Consider the following 21,136-nt stretch of genomic DNA (forward strand, 5'->3'; position numbering starts at 1 on the left):
CGACACAGCTGCTAGGACAATGAACTGTCAAACCAATTTTGGAATTGAAAATGTTGAATGAAAAATTGTTTAAATTTGTAAAAATTGTTGAAAAACGCGAATTATAATAGCCTCCGAATAACGTAGTATAAGAAAACATATAAAAATCTACTTATATTTGAAAAAACATTTAAAATTTTTTGACATATCAATGCTCCCAAGCGTTGATGCATCTACCTGTATTCTTCTGCCATGGTTTAATTCATGAATTCATGTTGCCATATTTTTTATTGATAATATGGCAATAACAAATTTTATTTAAATAAAAAAATTGATAACGCATATATTTTATTTAGTATTGAAGAGTTGAATTATAAAATGATTTCACGAAATTAATTTACAAATTCGTTTTGTTTTACTATTTTTAAATTAAAATGAAGATGCCATTGTGAACAAAATGTGGTGACTACCAGTTACTTTAAAAAAAAAAAACAGGTTGCCATATCTCTGTAAAGTTTGCATATATTTTAAGGGAAAGATGTAATAAAGGAAACCCGATAATGTGAACTTTATCCTTCACATTTCCTAAAGTAGGGGATAATAAAATTGATCTATAGAGTAAAGATATATGAACGGGCCATAAATTTCTTTTACAAAATCTATTAACAATTTGTTTTGTTTATTATTTTTAAATTAAAATGAAGTTGCCACTGTGAATACATGCAGTGACTACTAGTTACTTTTACAAAAAGCTTGCCAGATCTCGGTAAAGTTTGCATATGTTTTAGGGGAAAGATGCATGGTAGAAGAATATAGGTAGACGCGTCGACACAGCTGCTGGGACAATGAACTGTCAAACCAATTTTGGAATTGAAAATGTTGAATGAAAATTATTTAAATTTGTAAAAATTGTTGAAAAACGCGAATTATAATAGCCTCCGAATGACGTAGTATAAGAAAACATATAAAAATATACTTATATTTGAAAAGACATTTAAAATTTTTTGACGTATCAATGTTCCCAAGCGTTCATGCATCTACCTGTATTCTTCTGCCATGGGAAAGATGTAATAATGAGAACCCGATAATGTGAACTTTGTCCATCAATTTTCCTAAAGTAAGGGATAATAAAAGTGGACTATAGAGTAAAGATATAAGAACGTGCCTATGACTTAAATATAAAACTGTGACTTTAAGATTCTGTGTAATATAAAACAATCCATTTTGTTTACCGAAACATGTAATTAGTTAGAAAAAATGTATAATTAGTTTATTTAACTATGTGTAGATAATAAATTGTTGAAGTTTTTAGTCAATTATACATTGAAAATGACTTTTTGTCGGGGGATTATTTATAAGTATATGTATATATATAGTAATAAGTGTATAATATGTAAAATTGTCGTTTTATTTTGTAATAAAACGTAGTTAATATAAATTAAACAAAAAAACGAAAAGTGATAACATTTTTAGGTCATATGATTCGATTTAATGTTTTAAAGTACTTTCCATTGAATCCGAAGTTATTAAGTATTGGCTCAGCCAAAATTTAATGATATTTTTTTAAACCCAAACACATCAAAATCCTTCCATATGACCTGGTATATATTTTTTTTAAATTAACTAAGTTTTTTTTAGGTATATACATTTATAAATACATAGTATATGTATAATGTTGTGAATGAGTGTTTTTTTTTGTTTTTCTATTTTTAATTAAATAAATACTCCAAATATTTACATAAAAAGTAAACTATAATAAATATCATTAACACAAATTTTTTGATATTTTTTATGGAATTTTTTTTTGTTGTTTTTAACTTTGAATAATTCTAAGCATTGCTCTCACATTTTAGTTATATTTTTCTTCTTCTATAGATTTTATTTACTTTGTAGGATTGTGTGGAGGGGAGGGGGGGATTTGTTTTGTTCCATTGTTTTGACTTTTTATTTTTCTAATCAATAATACTTAAAACAAATGTGGTTTGGGGATGAGCATTGGTCTTACTTTTAATCATCCCACGTTGGAAACTCTGTTTCATCCACAAACATACTAAATGTTCCCGAGTTGCCAGCTGTCTGTCCGATTCCGGGATTTCGTGCACTTGTTGTGTTGTGTGTATTGGCCACCGGTGGGGGATTTGAGTTCTTTTGTGATTTTGTGGAATAATTTGAAGATTGTTCTGGAAAAGGTAAAAGAAAACGCAAATAAATCAAAACAGGGTTTCAGAATATTTGTCGTAATTTATAATACAATAGATATTTTCAATTTCAAAATTGGTGTGACAGTTCATTTGACAGAGTAAAACCAGTAAAGAAAGTCTAAAGGTGAGAATACATAAAATGCTTTTTTGACTAGCCTAAGTCATCGACTGGCTTCTTCGGAAACGAACAAAGGAGCATAGAGCCAAAATCGAACTAAGTAAACCTTCCTCTACGAAGAGAAACAAAGGAGTTTTAGGTTAACCTAGTTCGATTTTGGTCCCACGCTCCTTTATTCTTTTACGATGAAGCCAGCCGATGACTTCAACCAGCCAAAAAAGCATTTTATGTCCCGTTCTCACACATTTTTCCTTTATAGTCCACTTTTGTTACCCCTTTCTTTAGGAAAAGTAAAGTATAAAGTTCATATTATCGGGTACTCATTATAACATCTTTCCTTTAAAATATATGCATTTTTTACAGAGATATGGCAACCTGTTTTTTAAAGTAACTGGTATTCACTGCATTTTTTTCACAATGGCATCTTCATTTTATTTTGAAAATAATAAACAAAATGCGAATTTGTAATTAATTTCATGAAATAAATTTATAATTCTGTTCTTCAATATAAAATAAACGACTTGTGATATCCATGTCTTTATTTAAAAAATTTTGCTGTTATTGCCATATTATCAATAGAAAATATGGCAACATGAATTCCGTAAACTTTACGTTAAAAGATTAAGGGAAGATGGTCTGACCTTTTGCTTATCGGACAGTTCATACTTAAATGAAACTTGTAATAACGAAATACGATTTTTGTGTCCGACAACATAACTTTTTTATCTATCGGCAAGATGTAATAACCGGCCTATGTATTCTATCCTTAAAAATCGGAAAAAAAATTATGATATATCAAAATCAAATATACAGGGTGAGATAAAAAAATCTGCAACAAAGTCAAACGCCATAATTTTTACATTTTCTCTTGAATTTTTTTGAATGTAAGCAAAAAATGTCGGAAATAGCATCAGCTTTTAGAATAAGTTTAGATTTATTCGAATTGGTCACCTTTGACACGAATTATGGCCTTCAAACGACCAATGAAACTGTCACATGCTGCCCGAATGTTTCTCTGCGGTATTTTGGCCCATTCCCAGCGAAGAGCTTATTTGAGGTGATCGACACTTTGGAATTGTTAAGTGCCAACCTTGCTTTCCAAAATACTCCAGACACAATAGTCCAACGGATTGGTATACGGAGATTTTGGTGGCCATGTGCGCTGGAAATTCAGCGAGGAACCTCATTTTGTAACCATTCTTGGGTGGCACGTGCTGAGAGCGATGGTGCTGAGTCCTGTTGTGATGTCCAAGGTCTGCCTCCAAAATGTTTGCGTGTCCAAGGCTTTATACACCCCCTAGAATATTTTCGCGATAATATTCGGCATTTATTCTGATGCCACGTTCGATAAATATGAGTGGAGAGCGACCATCGGCTGTTATGGCGGCCCCCACCCACCCATCACCATGGCCGGCGCTTGTGTTCTGGTGGCCGGCCAACCGAAGGTGCACATTTTCAGCTGATCTCTTTGGCAAGTAAACACGATCATTTTGTTTGTTTACAAACTGCTGGACAACGAATGTTTTCCCATCGGAGAAAACCAAATTCGGCAGTTCATCACTTTTTTTCAGTCAAGCGAAGCAACTCTTTAGCTCTTCTGAGTCTACTTCCTTTCTGCTGCGATGTAAGTTCTTGCACCTTTTGGAATTTCAATGGCTTTACTTAATATTGCGATATGTTCAGCTCACGAGCCATTTTACGGCCACTGTGACGCGGGTGTCGATCAAGTCACTTCTTTACTTTCTGCGAACCATTTCTGCTGATGTTGCTGTTTTCTTCTGTCCACTTCCTTGACGTCGGGTTACGCTACCAGTATCACGGTAACGAGCGATGGTACGAAAGATACAATAGATTTATTCACATTTAAATGCTGAAGTCCTCTAACGATAGCCACTAGTGTTTTTTCAGCCAAAAATATAAAGAAATCACACTATCCCGCTTGAATTCCATCACGAATACCTTTTTTTCTGGAAAATTCTCACCTCAAAAATTCTCTCTCACAATATAATGAGCTGTCACCGGAATAATTTTAACAGCTGTCGGACGAGTGGCTTAGAAATGACAGCAGTCTGAAGTTGGTTGCAGTTATTTTTATCTCACCCTGTACATATGAGAGCCAAATCTGAACCGACCTCATTAAAATTTGGGAAAGGTATTTTGTGATATATTTCCCCGAATATTTTTGTTACAGAGTGCATATTACGGCTGCGGAGGACAAAAATGTCAAATCGGATGAACAATATATATGGGAGCTATAGCTATTTCTGAACCGATTTCGATCAAATTTGGCATACATATTTCCAGGCTTAATATGGTCGTATATGTAAAATTTCATCCCGATAGGGCTAATATTACACGTTTGGTGCACAATTAAAAGCAAATCGGACGAAGATATATATTTGAGCGATATCTAAATTGTTACCGATTATCTGCAATTTCAGTAGGGTTCGTCCTTGGGTCAAACAAATGCCTTGTGCAAAATTTCATCTGGATCGGGCAATAAATGCGACCTGTACTTTGTTTACAGAAATACACGGACAGAAAGACGAACGGACATGCATAAATCGACTCAGAATGTGATTCTATGCAGATCATCAAAAGGAACAATGGCTCTATCTGCTCTCCTTTTGTCTGTTACCAACAAATGCACAGAGACATAATACCCAGACCACCTTGTGTGGTGTCTGGTATAAAGACGTAAAAATTGTCTGTGCTAGAGGGATCTATAGATCGATTTTTTAATAACACATTTCCTAAGATCTATACATGGTAGAAGAATATAGGTAGAAGAATCGACACAGCTGCTGGGACAATGAACTGTCAAAACAGTTTTGGAATTAAAAATGTTGAATGAAAAATTATTTAAATTTGTAAAAATTGGTAAAAAAAAAACACAAATTATAATAACCTCTGAATCACATCGTATAAGAGAACATATAAAAATCTACTTATATTTGAAAAAAAAAAAAAACATTTAAAATTTTTTGACATGTCAATGCTCCCAAGCGTTTTTGCATCTACCTGTATTCTTCTGCCATGGATCTATACTTACTTGTTGTATTTTTTGTATTTGTTGTGGTATTATCTTTGCTGGCCCATACTGGTTCATGATTTTGATTCATAAAGGAAGGTTGATCCCAGACTGCTTTCTCCTCCACATTGGCATTTTTACTCTGTGAAAAAAACATGAAAAACAGTTTTATTTAAACCTAACCTCATTCTCTCATCTTCCAGCCGCACTTACATAATCTTTATCCACTCGTAGCTCCATTTCATCGGTAGTTTGTTCCAGACTACTGTGCGTAATGCCATAGTAGAAATACACCACTAGACCCAAGGTCATCCAAATGGTAAATCTAACTAAGGTTAAGATGCTTAACTTAAATATTAAATAAATATTGACGGCAACGGCGATTGCCGGAATAAATGGAAGTCCAGGGGTGAGGAACGCAAGTGCATATCTATGAAGAGAATTCACACACGCACACACAGAGAAAGAACAAGAGACACAGAACGAGAGAAAAAGGGAGAGACAGTTGGTGATTAGTAGTGGTTGCCAGATCGTTCCCACAAATCACTGTTGGGAAGTCAATGGATAAGGGATTTCGTTTAGTTTACCTATTTTGTGGTTGTCTTGAGATAATTAATAATATCACAAATATGCCGATAATTAAAATGAAATAAATGAATGCTGCGAAGCCACCGGACCAGCCAATGGCCGCAAACAGATCCAAGAAGAATATGAGACCGAACATGATGCCAACAAGCTTGGTCACATACATGCCTGTGTGGGTGCACAAAAATTTAGAATTTTGAAAACACAAAAACAAATTTAGTTTTTTCTTTGAAAACACAAATAAAATTATTGTTCCAGTAGCTGCAAGAATCGAATAGTTTTGTAAATATTTCCGATGTCATAGAAAAAGGAAAATCGGTTATCATAGTAAAATCGTAGTACATTCTTGCAGTTCTGGAACAGACCAAAAATTTATTTTTTTTAAGGAGAAAACTCATTGGAGCTCTCAGCATACTTACCACTTTCCGAGGTGGCTTGACCCGGATTGATCCAGGGGAAAAATCCAGGACACAGGTACGAATATTCATGAATTTTGCGTGAGACAAAATTCAGACCCATTGTATCGAAGGCATTGGCCTGACCCGTTGGTCCGGTGGGTGCTCCATGGACAGCACCATAGAATTTATTCTCTGAACGATCGGATACCAAAAATTGATCATCACGACCCATATAGCCATCGGGACTTTCATCAATGAATGAATCATCCGAATCGGACATGCCGCGGGTTACACGTTTTATTGTTAGCTTATTTGATTCCATAACTTCAGCGGTAGTGGCTCGGGGATCCCCCGACGCCCCGGCGGCAATGGGTGTACGTAATTGTGCTGGAAGCAGCTCGATGAGCGATGTACTATGTGGCTGATAGCGTAATATTAAAACACAAGTCGATACCAAAGTGTAGGCTAGAAGGGTACCAATGGACATCATTTCGACGAGAATTTCCAAGCGTACAGAGAGTGCCACGAGGGCAGCTGCAATACCGCTACCAATTGTTGCCAAACCTGGTACATTTGTACGTTGCCACAGCTGTGAGAGTTGTCTGGAAATTTATGAAGAAAATCGAGATTTAAAAATTAAATTCATTTAAAATTAAAAGAAATTTAAAATTAAAAATCGACTTATTTCTGACAAGATATTTTAAAAATGTTGACATATAAATGTTCCTTAGTGTTGATGCATCTACCTGTATTCTTCTACCATGTGGACAACATTTCAGTTGTGAAACACATGAGTAAAGTTCATATGTTCTTTTTCGATCACGCGAGCCCTATATTCATCAGTGTTTTTTATTGGGGTATGGAACTTTAAGTTGGCATCACTTTCTTAACTGGCGGCCATTTTGTCAGCTGTCAAGTGATTAATATTTAGTTTGGTTTGCCATTTCATCATGAACAGGTTGACAAAAGAACAATGCTTGCAAATCGGGCAAATTTATTTCGAAAGTTCACCGCAAGCTCCGTTGTCATTTTTGGTCGACATAATCGTCCATCAGAGCAATTAATTCGGTTAACCATGGATCGTTTTCACACTATGTTTACTTTATGTGATAATATGCATCCGCAGAGACGTCGGAGAGTGCGCACCGAAGAAACAATTGCCGCTGTAGAGCAAAGTGTTGAAGAGGACCCGAATGAATCGATTCGCCACCCGTACACAGCAATTGCAGCTTTGTCCATCAATTTCATGGAAGATTTTGCGCAAAGATCTTGGCTTGCGACCTTACAAGATCCAGCTTGTGCAAGAATTAAAGCCGCGAGATCATGCAATGCGTCGTGATTTTGGTGTATGGGCCGAAAATAAGATTCATCTCAATGCTGATTTTCATCACAACATTTTGTTCAGTGATGTGGCTCATTTTTGGTTGAATGGCTACGTCAACAAGAAAAAATTGCCGCATTTGCAGTGAAAAGAGAATCCACATGAGACCCTTGAAACGCCATTACATCCACAAAAACTGACTGTTTGGTGTGCTCTATGGGCTGGTAGAATCATTGGGCCATACTCCTTTCGAAATAATGCAGGAGAGTCAGTTATCTTTAATAGAGACCGGTATAGAGCCACGATAACCGACTATTTTGTTCCCGAATTGGATGGCATAAATGTGAATGAGTTGTGGTTCCAACAAGACGCCGCTACATGCCACACAGCCTACGTCACAATCGAATTATTGAGAGAAACATTCGATGAGCGTATAATTTCGCGGAATGGACATGTCAATTGGCCACCAAGATCGTGTGATTTGACACCATTGGATTTTTTTCTTTGGGGATATGTAAAGCCGCTCGTCTACGCCAACAAACCAGAAACGTTAGGGGACTTGGAAGCCAAAATTCGCTCGTATTAATCGAGCGTGGCCTCAGAATAAATGCCGAATATTATCGCGAAATCATTCTGAAGGGTGTATTAAAGCCTTGGGCATGCAAACATTTTGGCTGCAGGCCTTGGACATTCCAACAGGACTCAGCACCATCGCAGCACTCAGCACGTGCCACCCACGAATGGTTACAAAATGAGGTTCCTCACTTCAATGGCTTCAACGGATACCAATCCGTTGGACTATTGTGTCTGGAGTATTTTGGAAAGCAAGGTTGACACTAAAAAATACCAAAGTGTCGATCACCTCAAGCAAGCGATTCGCCGGGAATGGGCCAAAATACCGCAAAACAACATTCGGGCAGCATGTGACGGTTTCATTGGCCGTTTGAAGGCCATAATTCGTGCCAAAGGTGACCAATTCGTACAAATCTAAACTTATTCTTAAATTTGAAAAATTTTCGACATTTTTTGCTTTCATTCAATAAAATTTAAAGAAATATGGAAAAATTATGGCCGGTGACTTTGTTGCACTTTTTTTTGTCTCACCATGTAAAACAGAAGACTGCTGTAGATGTCCATTGCACATTGACAACCCAACCTTAACCTTTCTATACTCTCGCACGGTCTGTGAGACCGACTAATAGTGTTTTAAGTTTTTTCATATGAACGAAGAGCGCAATGAAAGACTAGGGCCCGTTATTATATCTTCCCTTTATAGTCCACTTTTGTTATGCCTTACTTTAGGAAAAGTAAAGGATAAAGTTCACATTATCGGATTCTCATTATTATATCTTTCGTTTAAAGTTGATGCATTTCTTACGGAGATATGGCAAGCTATTTGTAAAAGTAACTGGTAGTCACAGCATTTTTTTTTTTCACAATGGCATCTTCATTTTAGGTTGAAAATAATAAACAAAACGAATTTGTAATTAATTTCGTGAAATAAATTTATAATTCAGTTCTTCAATATAAAATAAATGATTTGCGTTATCCATTTCTGTATTTAAATATATTCTGCTGTTATTGTCATATTATCAATATAAAATATGGCAATATGAATTCAGTAAACTTTTGGTTAAAAGATAAAGGGAAGATGGTCTGGCCTTTTGCTTATCGGACAGTTTTTTATTTAAATGAGACTTGTAATAACGAAAAACGATTTATGTGTCCGACAACATTACTTTTTATCTATCGGAAAGATGTAATAACCGACCTAGAAGTCATAAATAATTTTTTTTCTGTACAACTTTTGTTTACATAACTCAAAAAATATGTTTCTAATAATACATGGGGTTTAAATATTTTTTTTAACCAGTATAAATTTAGAAGGCTCTGAAAATATCGGTCTGTGACAGACCGGGGGTGAGTACACGTTTTAAATTTTTTGACGCAAGTTACGTATTTAAAAAAAATATATGAATTAAATTATGCCCTCCACCACTCTATTTTATTTATTGTTTTTACGAGTCATTACCCATTATGTTTTGTTATTTTGATTCATTTCCCCAACTCATTATCACTGTCTATCATTTACAACTACCATTCTCTTTGTAATAATATCTCTCTTTCTCTTTATGAATATTCCACTCTCTTTTTTAACTCTCTTTATCTATTTTTGGTTTAAATATTCATAACACTATTAATTTGGGTTCAGTTGAAGTTTTTATAAAAAATATTTAAATAAATAAATTACATGTTTTTTAATCTATAGCGCGTATAACCTTCCTATAGACGTCGATATATTAGCACAAGAAAATAATTACAAAATACGATTTACATTGGAAATGTTACATATTATAAGTTTACCAAATGACAAACGAGTTAATTATAAAACTTACAGAAGCCTAGTTCAAAAACTCCGACGAAAGAAAACTTATGGCCCGATTATCGATAACAACTATCGTTGAGTGGCGTCGCCAGTTGCGAAAATTGCATTATGTATGGCAACTTTCAACTGAAGTTGCGAATTTCAGTTGCTACAGCGGCCATATTTGAGCAACCATCTATTTGCAGTTGCAGTGAACGTTTTCATAGAAGAAAAAGCAAAATTGAGAGGTAAATACACTATTTCTTAACAATTATTGATTTTTTAGCTTTACTAAATCATTTTGCATATAATTTTAGATTGAATATGGTGAAAGTAACAACAAAACATCAGTTCGAAATACCTATAGAAAAAATGGGTTCTAATCCAAACTTAGCTCGAGGAATCCGTGTCTTTGGTGAAACCAAAGTCACTGCAGATGAAGCATGGAATAAAATTTCCGATATCCTAAACAGACATGGTCCACCAACAATGACACCAGAAGAATGGCAAAGAGTATGGATCCATTTTAAAGCTAAGCTTAAGAAGAAAATGTCGCAAAATAAAAGAAATCTTAACGCCACAGGTGGTGGTCCATCACAAGAAGTGCGTCTATCGCCGTTGGAGCAAACCGCAGCATATCTACTACAAATAAATTTAGTAACAGATCCCGCAGGTGCCATTTACGGAATAATGGAGACATGGGATGAAGATGGTCTAGAAATAGTGTCAAATATTGAGGTGGAGCAAGAAGAAGCTGCTACCCATGGCAATTTCAACGGATTTGAATTATCTCTCAAGCTTCGTCGAATAGATGCAACGTCCTGAACATTTTTTTCTTCATCAAAAAATAATTCCACTGAGATTATCATTTTAAAATGCTTTTATTGTTTAAATTGTGTTTTGTTATTTCGAATTTATTGACATTTTTGAAGTTTAGAGTTCACAAGATGGAAAATACACTGATCGATAACACGTTTATCGACAACTCAATTGGGTTGCATTCTATAATGCAACATTTTATTTCAGTCGCGCTGACAACTAATAACGCAATCCAAGTTTGGTGGCAATGCATAATCGAGCCATTAGTTTGATAGTGACATTTAAACTGAATAGACGAGCTTTTACTTTAAAATGTATGTTATTTATTGTGTTATATTTTGTTAAAATCAGTTTGTAATTTGTGTGTGTTTTTTTTGTAAAACAGATCCCTGAAGATGATTTCCGGAGGAAATCGAAATAAGGAAAAATTCAAAAATAAAAAACAATAGTTTTTTAATGACCTAAAGCCAAGCAATTAACCAAATAAGTAACAAAAAAATATATTTTTTCGAAAAGATCCCATAACAGCTATTGAGGATTTCGAAAAATATTTCATGAAGAGCCATGATCCTGATTTTTTAAGGAATAATTAAAAAAAAACTCAAATATTTTTTTTCTCGAATTACATTCCAACTCACCTAAATATCAAACCATCCTGGGCCATGGCATAAATAACACGGGGCATGGGAAACATGGAACCAAACATGGCCACCGAAAGACCCGCTGTGGCACCAATTGCCACAATTGCCCTACACTTGGGCGCATTGACATATGTCCACATTTGCACCAAAGCTGCACCCGTATTGATGTGATCGTAGGGCACCACCAGTGTCAATACCAAACTGACGGTGACATAGGCCAGCAAGACGACGACCAATGAACCCAATATTGCTTTTGGAATACTTTTTTGTGGATTATGGGCCTCCTCGCCCGTTGTGGCTATTATGTCAAAGCCAATAAATGCATAAAAACAGGTGGCAGCACCGGAAAATACCTAAAAAATAAAACAAAATTGTTAAAATAATTTTTAAGGGTTATTTTTTATAGATTTACACCTACCCCACTCCAGCCATAGGGCAGAAAGCCCTGATGCTCTGTCCATGTACTGGAATCCACATAGAAAAACCCGGCGGTCATAACAAATACCCAGGTGGCCAAATTAATGGCATTTAAAGTATGATTGAATATCACGGATTTACTGGCGCCCAACGCTAATACCACAGTCATCATGAGCGTTATGCCAAAGGCTATAAAATCCGGTGGTTTACCTAGGAAGAGGGTGGAAGAATGAGATCTCCATATCCTAAATCTTTCAAAACAAATCCATTTACTTACCAAATATGGTACCCACTGTATCACTAATTGTGCTTGATATTGCACCACCAGTAAGTGAATCAAAACTGGAGCTTAACGCACATGCACAGGCACTTGTTCCTGCAATGGAAAACCAAATAAAATATTTGTAGAAGTGGCATATAACGATGAGGGCGTCACGTTTCATTGAATTTTCAATTTCGAAATCAACTTTAAGCCATTGCTGCTTACCTATTAAATATTCCAATATCATATTCCAACCAATAACAAATGCAACAAATTCACCAACAGCAACATATGAATACATATACGCCGAACCGGACGTATGCGGTACTCGTACACCGAATTCCGCATAACAGGCGCCTGCAACATAAGGAAAAGAGAGGGGGAAGTATTCTAGGTTTAGAACTGAAGAGAGAAATTTTATGGAACTAAACTTGGATACTAGAAAGCCATTGAATGCATCAGGTCTAGAGTAAAAGATATGGGCAAAAAACGCCCACATATCCCTATGGAACAATGTGACAAAGACATAGGGCCCGTTTTTATATCTTTCCTTTATAGTCCACTTTTGTTATCCCTTACTTTTGGAAAAGTGAAGGATAAAGTTCACATTATCGGGTTCTCATTATTATATCTTTCCTTTTAAATATATGCATTTTTACAGAGATATGGCAACCTGTTTTTTAAAAGTAACTGGTATTCACTGCATTTTTTCACAATGGCATCTCCATTTCAGTTTAAAAATAATAAACAATATGCGAATTTGTAATTAATTTTGCTAAATAAATTTATAATTCAGTTCTTCAATATAAAATAAACGATTTGTGATATCCATTACTTTATTTAAAAAAAATTTGCTGTCATTGCCATATTATTATCAATAAAAATATGGCAGTAAACTTTAGGTTAAAAGATAAAAGGAAGATGGTCTGACCTTTTGCTTATCGGACAGTTCATACTTAAATGAAACTTGTAATGACGAAAAACTTTTTTATCTATCTGAAAGATGTAATAACCGGACATAGAGGTATAAAGATAGGACAAGACAGAGTCACAATATGGCAACCCTGTGAAAAATACATCTGATCTTACGATATCACGGCAACATAGATACCATGGTAGAAGAATATAGGTAGATGCATCAACGATTGCGAACATTGATATATCAAAATTTTAAAATTGTTTTGTCAAAAATATGTAGATTTTTATATATTTTCTTATGCGATGCAAATCGAAGGTTGTTACAATATGCCTTTCTCAGCAATTTTTACAAATTTTAATAATTTTTCATTCAAAATTTTCAATTTTAAATTCGGTTTGACAGTTCATTGTCCCAGCAGCTGTGTCGAAGCGACTACCTGTATTCTTCTATCATGATAGATACCAATTATGGTAGAAGAATATAGGTAGACGCATCGACACAGCTGATGGGACAATGAACTGTCAAAACAATTTTGGAATTGAAAATGTTGAATGAAAAACTATTTAAATTGGTAAAAATTTTTGAAAAACGAGAATTATAATAACCTCCGAATAATGACGTATAAGAAAACCTATAAAAATCTACTTATATTTGAGAGAACATTTAAAATTTTTTGACATATCAATGTTGCCAAGCATTGATGCATCTACCTGTATTCTTCCAACATGGATACTAACTGATTTTAGCCGCTAAGGGAATGTAAATTTTTGAAAAGTATACGGGGTGAGATAAAAAAGTCAAACGCCATAATTTTTACAATTTTTTTTTTAAATTTTATTGAATGAAAGCAAAAAATGGCGGAAATAGCATCAAATTTTAGAATAAGTTTAGAATTATTCGAATTGGTCACCATTGGCACGAATTATGGCCTTCAAACGGCCAATGAAGCGGTTACACGCTGCCCCAAATGTTGCTCTGCGGTATTTTGACCCATTCGGGGCGAAGCATTTGCTTTAGGTGATCGACATTTTGGTATTTTTTTAGTGCAAACCTTGCTTTCCAAAATACTCCAGACACAATAGCCCAACGGATTGGTATCCGGAGATTTTGGTGGTCATTGTGCGCTGGAAATGAAGCGAGGAACCTGATTTTGTAACCATTATTGGGTGGCGAATTCTGTTGGAATGTCCAAGATCTACGGCCAAAATGTTTGCGTGCCCAAGGCATGCAAAGGGTGTATTACGCCCTCCAGAATATTTTCCCTATAATATTCGGCATTTATTCTGATGCCACGGGTGATTAATACGAGCAGAGAGCGATCATCGGCTGTTATGGCGGCCCGCATCATCACCATGGCCGGCGCTTGACTTCTGGTGGCCAACTGAAGGTCCACATCTTCATTTGACCTCTTTGGCAAGTGTTTACAAACCGCTGAACAACGAATGTTTTCTCATCGAAGAAAACCAAATTCGGCAGTTCACCACTTTCTTCGGCCAAGCGATGTAACTCTTTTGCTCTTTTGCGCCTAATTTCTTTCTGTTGCGGTGTAAGTTCTTGCACTTTTTGGAATTTCAATGGTTTTACCCCGATCTAATTTTTCAATATTTCGCGAATGGAATATTGCGATATATTCAGCTCACGAGCCATTTTTTCGGCCACTGCGACGCGGGTTTCGATCAAGTCGCTACTTTACTTTCTGCGAACCATTCTGCTGATGTTGCTGTTTTCTTCCGTCCACTTCCTTGACGTCGTCGGGCTACGCTTCTAGTAACACGGTAACGAGCGATGGTACGAGACACAAAAGATTTATTCACATTTAAAGGCTGGAGTGCCCTAATGATAGCTACTTGTGTTTTTTTAGCCAAATATAAAGAAATCACACCATCACGCTTGAATTCCATCTCGAATAACTTTTTTTCTAGAAAATTCTCACCAAAATGCTTTTATACGCTTGTAAACAATATAATGAGCTGTCAATGGAATAATTTTAACAGCTGTCAGACGAGTGGCTTAGAAATGACAGCAGTCTGAAGTTGGTTGCAGTTTTTTCATCTCACCCGATATGTCGACAGTTTGCCATTGTGTCAATGCCCAGTTTTTTGATTCAGTAAACTCTATAACGTTTTAATATTTTGACGTCTTGGCAACCCTATTTCTATACGATAGTTCATCTATTTGGCGATTTTGGTTATCCCTAAACCGATGGAGATGACGTTGTCTGAACTAATTCAGTTACTCCTTTCAGTGAATAGTCAAGATATTCAATTTGTTTAATTCCAGAACCTGTATTACGTGGCATGGCACAAACAGCTGACCATCAGAACAGCTGTGAAATTACATTACTGTGAATGAGACCCCAATACAAAATATAAAAAATAATAGCAGTTGATACCCTTATTAATATCGAAGTATAAGATATTTTTCATGGAGCTTGATTTTTCCTACATTAAGGTGAGATGGCATAAAATGCTTTTTTTACAGGCTTAAGTCATCGGCTGGCTTCTTCGAAAAAGAAATAAGGAGCTTTATGTTGGCTTAGTTCAATTTCGACCAATAATTTATACTACGCTTCTTGGTTTTTTTATGAAGAAGCCAGCCGATGACTTAAGCCAGTCAAAAAAGCTTTTTATGTATTCTCGTCTTAATTGCCTTTGCTAAAGCTTTGATCGTTATTTTCGTTCAGTAGTTTGATTGTTTCAATGCCCAGTTTTTTGATTCAGTAAATAAGTAAACTCTATATTGTTTTAATATTTTGACGTCTTGGCAACCCTATTTCTCTACGGTTATTCATTTAACATTCGTTGGGGATTTTGGCCATTTGAAGTTCTCTTTTGTCCCTAAACCGATGAAGATGACTTTGTCTGAATTAACTCAGTTACTCCTTTCAGTGAATAGTCAAGATATTCAATTTGTTCAATGCAATGTTGTGTGGCGTTCATTGTCAAATTTTTTGACAAAAGTAATCATCTTCGTCGAACTTATCAAATCAAGTGAGCCCGCAAATTCCTTTCAATACAAAAAAGTTTTAGTCCCCCAAAAAACAAATTTTAATTAAAGCAAAAAAAAAAAAAAAAAAATTCTGAAATCATAAAAATTGTCGAGAGTTAAAGTTGTATGAAAAAAATATCTATTACCTGAAAATATACTAGCTATTGCAGCAATAACAAAACTAATTACCACACCAGGACCAGCTATATTCTTGGCCACCATGCCGGCAACTAAATACATGCCGGTGCCGCAACAGGAACCGATGCCCAATGATGTGAGATCCAGAGTGTTTAGGCATTTCTAAAAATGGAAAGGGAATAGAAATAATGAAATATTAAGATGTGTTTGTGAATGTGTGTGTAAAAGCAAAGAGCTCCTGCCAACCCCCAGTAGTTAAGAACCAACGGCAATTAAGCAAATGTCCCTTTTGACAATTAATCCAAGAGTAATAAAAACATAATGGCATGGTTGGTGGATGAGATCTGTAACTAGCGTGGATTCATGACAAATTGGGTAAAATTCGAGCTGAAGTTAACTACCGCATTCACTTTTCCATGAGAGTAATTGCAAAAAAGTTTTGCATTGCGAACAGATCGCAAGAAAAAATATTTTACCGTATGGTAGAATTAAGAAGGTAAGGTCATGCAATCATATGTTTACAATTTTTTTTCGAAATTATTCATTTGACAACATCTAATTGTCAAAATTTATATTCATAAATCCATTGAATACACACAAATTCAGAGATGGGAACTGTTTTTTTATGCATTGAAATTTGACAAGGTAAATTACAGAAAATTCAGAGATTGGAATGCTTATTTGAAATGACTTTACCTTCATATTTTTAGCATGGTTTACAGTTAAAAAATAAAAAAAATTACGAAGTTATTTTGTAGAAAATGTCCGTTCCGGTTTTGATTATAGGCCAAATAATAGGTTTGTCTGGTTACAATAAAATTTGTAACAATTGCTACAAATTGTTTATTAACACAATGTTGAGAGATCATTCTCTGAGAGTTTAAAAATTCTTGCTGGACAAATTTCTTCTTGCAAGCACTTGCAACTCTTCTTCTTCTTCTCCTTCCTGTGATGCTTATTTGGGCAAGAAATTTTAAAAGATTTTTATTTTGAAAAATGCAAGCCCAATTGTTTGTTTTTTTGATACATTTTTAATGTTTACGTTCTTAATTTCTTTTATTTACGGTCAAATTGCTTTCTTTTAATAAATCAGCTGATGTCTTGCAACTTTTTGCAGGAATTTCGTCTGTTTACTTTTCACAGTTTTCTTGCAAAAGAGAATTAAATTACCTTACTCTCTCTCTCTCTCTCAGAAAAAAGTTGCTGGACAATTCCTGCTGGAAAAGTAACCAGACATACCTAATGCGTTCTACTTACTCTTCAATAATTCAATTAAATGTTGATATTTTTGGTAGTGCTTAACATGTGATGCTTTCTTAAGTGAAAATCACAATTGAATATCATTGGTATGTGAGTTTCGCTCCGGATGTAAAATAAATCCGGTCGTGAGACCAAAAATTTAAATTCCAAAATTGATTCGACAATTCATTGACCCAACAGCTGTGTCGATGCGACTACATGTATTCATCTACCATGTTTGGAGCACAAATAATAATCCCAAATATCTTATATGCAAAAGTCAAAATCGATCTAGAGTGCCCTACAACACAAACTAGCCGTGCATGCACATAGACAGCTCTTTTTACTGGATTCAGTCATCGATTGGATTCTTTGTAAAATAACAAAGAAGTTTTAGGTAGACTTAGTTCAATTTCGGCCCATAATTTATAGTTGTTAACCCTTAGAGAATACATAAACGCTTCTTTGACTAGCTTAAAGCTGGGAATACATAAAGCGCTTATTTGGCTGGCTTAAGTCATCGGCTGGCTTCTTCGGAAATGAACAAAGGAGCCTAGGGCCAAAATCGAACTAGGTCAACCTAAAACTCCTTTGTTCATCTACGAAGAAGCCAGCCGATGACTTAAGCCAGCCAAATAAGCCCTTTATGTATTTCCAGCTTAAGTCATCGACTGGATTCTCTGTAGAGAAACAAAGGAGTCTTAGGGTGACTTAGTTCGATTTTTGCCTCACGCTCCTTTGCTCCTTTCCAAAAAAAAAAACAGCCGATGACTTAAGTCAGTCAAAAAAGTGATTTTTATGTTCTCTCCTTTAAGTCATCAGCTGGCTTCTTCGAAAAATAACAAAGAAACGTAGGGTTAACAACTATAAATTATGGGCCGAAATTGAACTAAGTCAACCTTAAACTTCTTTGTTATTTTACAAAGAGGCCAACCGGTGATTTAAGCCAGTAAACAAAGCTGTCTATGTGCCTGCACCGTTAGTTTGTGATGTAGGGCACTCTAGATCGATTTTGACTTTTGCATATACGATCCTTTGTTTTTTTCCAGAAGAAGCCAGCGTCAAAAAAGCGTTTTATGTATTCTCAACGTTAAGTCATCAGCTGGCTTCTTCGAAAAATAACAAAGGAGCTTAGGGTTAACAACTATAAATTATGGGTCGAAATTAAACTAATGCCATGTTTACGTTAGAACTGTTTGTAGGATTAACCTACTTCGAGAGGATTTATTTGAAATAAAAGTAATGGATATGACAATTTAAATCCAAACCCAGTGGGTTAACCCTCATATATATAAACGTACTGTAAGTCAATTTAAAACTTTGTTGTTATTTTAAAAAGCCAGTAAAAAAGCTGTCTATTTACCTGCGCCGTTAGTTTGTGATGTAGGGCACTCTAGATCGGTTTCGACTTTTGCATATAAGATAGTCACATCGACATTACAACCATAATCATTACAAAACACCATACAAATTAAGGAGAAAATGGATAAAGAAATTAGTGAATTAGCACAAGGAGTAAAAATATTGATGTCATTGTGGGAACAACTGTGGGCGAAAAATTCTCATATATTTGCGAAATATAAACCCACAACCATGTTAAAGTTAAGAAGGTTAAGTCATTTCAAATAAGACTATTCACCTCTGCAATTTCTGTAATTTACCTTGTCAAATTCCCATGGTAGAAGAATATAGGTAGATGCATCAACGCTTAGAAACATTAATATGTCAAAAAATTTTCAATAGTTTTCAAATATAAGTAGAGTTTTATAGGTTTTCTTATACAGCGTCAATCGGAGATTAATATGATATGCGTTTTTTTTTAATTTTTACAAATTTGATTAAGTTTTCATTCAAAATTTTCAATTCCAAAAAATTTTTGACAGTTCATTGTCCCAGCAGCTGTGTCGTTGCGTCTTCATTGAATAGAAAACATATTCCCATCTCTGCTTTCTGTGTGTATAATGGATTTATAAATATAAATTTTGACAATGAGAGGTTGTCAAATGAATAATTTTGAAAAAATTGTAAAAATATGGTTGCATGGCTTTGCCTTCTTAATTCTACCATGTCCATAATTTTAAATAAATTTTTCATCTTTTTTAATATATTGAAGCTCAAACTTTTTTGTGTCAATTTGCTCCATTTTTTATTTTCACAAAATATTTCTCGTGTTTATTAGTTTTTCTTCTTCTATTTTGTGTTTATTCGTAAACAAAGATCTTCTGACAACTTATACCCTCTCGGAGTGTATCTAAACACGCAAGATTAACCCACTGGATCTAATAAACCCAGTGCCATAGTATAAACATGCTATAAGAAAGGTTGTTCAACTTCAAAGCAACTATGAAAATACAACTCTGTACTGGAGACTTATTGTATCAAATAAATATACGATATGCATCACATGATTCCTTACAAGCAATAATAAATAGTTTATGTATCTACTTATCGCTCCAGTAGCTCCTGCCGAGTTCCTTACAATACTCACCGTTAGCTTTGGCTTTGAAGGTTGTGTTGTGCCGTCCTGCAATTGTTTAACATCTTTGGTGCGTATTAATTTTGGCAGCAGTGTTGATGTCGACACCCCGGGTGGCAAGGGAACTTTGAATTTGACCTGCAATAGATGAAATGGAACAAATGAAAATATATTAGATTACAGAATGTTAGGGATACACATATGAATGTTGGCATATGGTAATAAAAATAAAATATGACTACTTTACAAATAACCTGTCAAGCAAATGCACATATATGTGTGCCATCGAAAAATATTGCAATGACGAAGTTATAAAGCTATTAATTTTAACTAAATTTTTGTGGTTCTTGCGCCATATGGTACAGTACTTTGTTGGTGTAGAAAATTTTACATCTTTCCGATAAATAAAAAATATGTTGTCGGACACATAACTCGTTTTTCGTTATAACAAGTTTCATTTAAGTATGATCTGTCCAATGAGCAAAAATTTAGACCTTTATCTTTACCGTAAATTAAATTAATGTTGCCATATTTTATGTTGATAATATGGCAATAACAGCAAATGTATTCAATTTTTAAAATAAACTGAAGATGCCACTGTGAAAAAATGCAGCGACTACCAGTTATTTTTACAAGAATGTTGCCACATCTCTGTAAAAAAATCATTTATTGTAACGGGAAGATGTAATAATGAAAACCCGATAATGTGAACTTCATCTTTTATTTTACTTAAAGTAAATGATAACAAAAGTGGTCAATAACGGAAAGACATATGAACAGGCCTATGAATGAGTTTTTACTGCAAATTAAATTTTATATATTTTTACCCAACGAACAGACAACACGAAAACAACATGAAAATAGGGTTCGCTATGATCGAAAAATTACGTATGTACTCTACTCATGTATTTCACGACTAAAAAGTCGTGCATTTTTCTCGAGAGATATTTCCTCCAATCATGAATAATTAAGGAAAAAAATTCGTGAAGATGGCAACGTGAGTGGGGCGTTTTTGTACCTAGTGTATCCTATTTGTTGTACAAATTGGTTCATTTGTTTCTTGTTTTTATAAAAATGAAGTAATAAAAAAATAATTTTCGATATGAGGATTTGAATATATGTGTCAAATGTTATTAATGCCATGTTTACGTTTGAACTTTTTGTAGGGTTAACCTACTTTGAGAGGATTTATTTGAAGTAAAAGTAATGGATATGACAGTTTAAATCCAAATCTAGTGG

The 21,136-nt window shown here is 34.7% G+C and overlaps 1 protein-coding gene across 1 annotated transcript in view; it reads right to left on the bottom strand.

Moving 5' to 3' along the window:
- Positions 1-659: 659 nt before the first annotated feature.
- The window catches only part of LOC101899824 (high affinity cationic amino acid transporter 1), a 77,775-nt gene continuing 57,298 nt past the window's right edge, over positions 660-21,136 (bottom strand). The window contains exons 2-12 of the mRNA XM_059118668.1: positions 19,910-20,035; positions 16,191-16,344; positions 12,363-12,494; positions 12,153-12,251; positions 11,877-12,085; positions 11,456-11,811; positions 6,334-6,914; positions 5,917-6,082; positions 5,543-5,759; positions 5,351-5,471; positions 660-2,159 (exon numbers count right to left, since the gene is read on the bottom strand). Coding sequence (XP_058974651.1) covers positions 1,987-2,159; positions 5,351-5,471; positions 5,543-5,759; positions 5,917-6,082; positions 6,334-6,914; positions 11,456-11,811; positions 11,877-12,085; positions 12,153-12,251; positions 12,363-12,494; positions 16,191-16,344; positions 19,910-20,035 — 2,334 coding nt within the window. The 3' untranslated portion in view covers positions 660-1,986. The remainder of the gene's footprint in view (positions 2,160-5,350; positions 5,472-5,542; positions 5,760-5,916; positions 6,083-6,333; positions 6,915-11,455; positions 11,812-11,876; positions 12,086-12,152; positions 12,252-12,362; positions 12,495-16,190; positions 16,345-19,909; positions 20,036-21,136) is intronic.

The sequence above is a fragment of the Musca domestica genome, unplaced genomic scaffold (assembly GCF_030504385.1).
Source record: "Musca domestica strain aabys unplaced genomic scaffold, Musca_domestica.polishedcontigs.V.1.1 13, whole genome shotgun sequence".
Lineage (NCBI taxonomy): Eukaryota > Metazoa > Arthropoda > Insecta > Diptera > Muscidae > Musca > Musca domestica.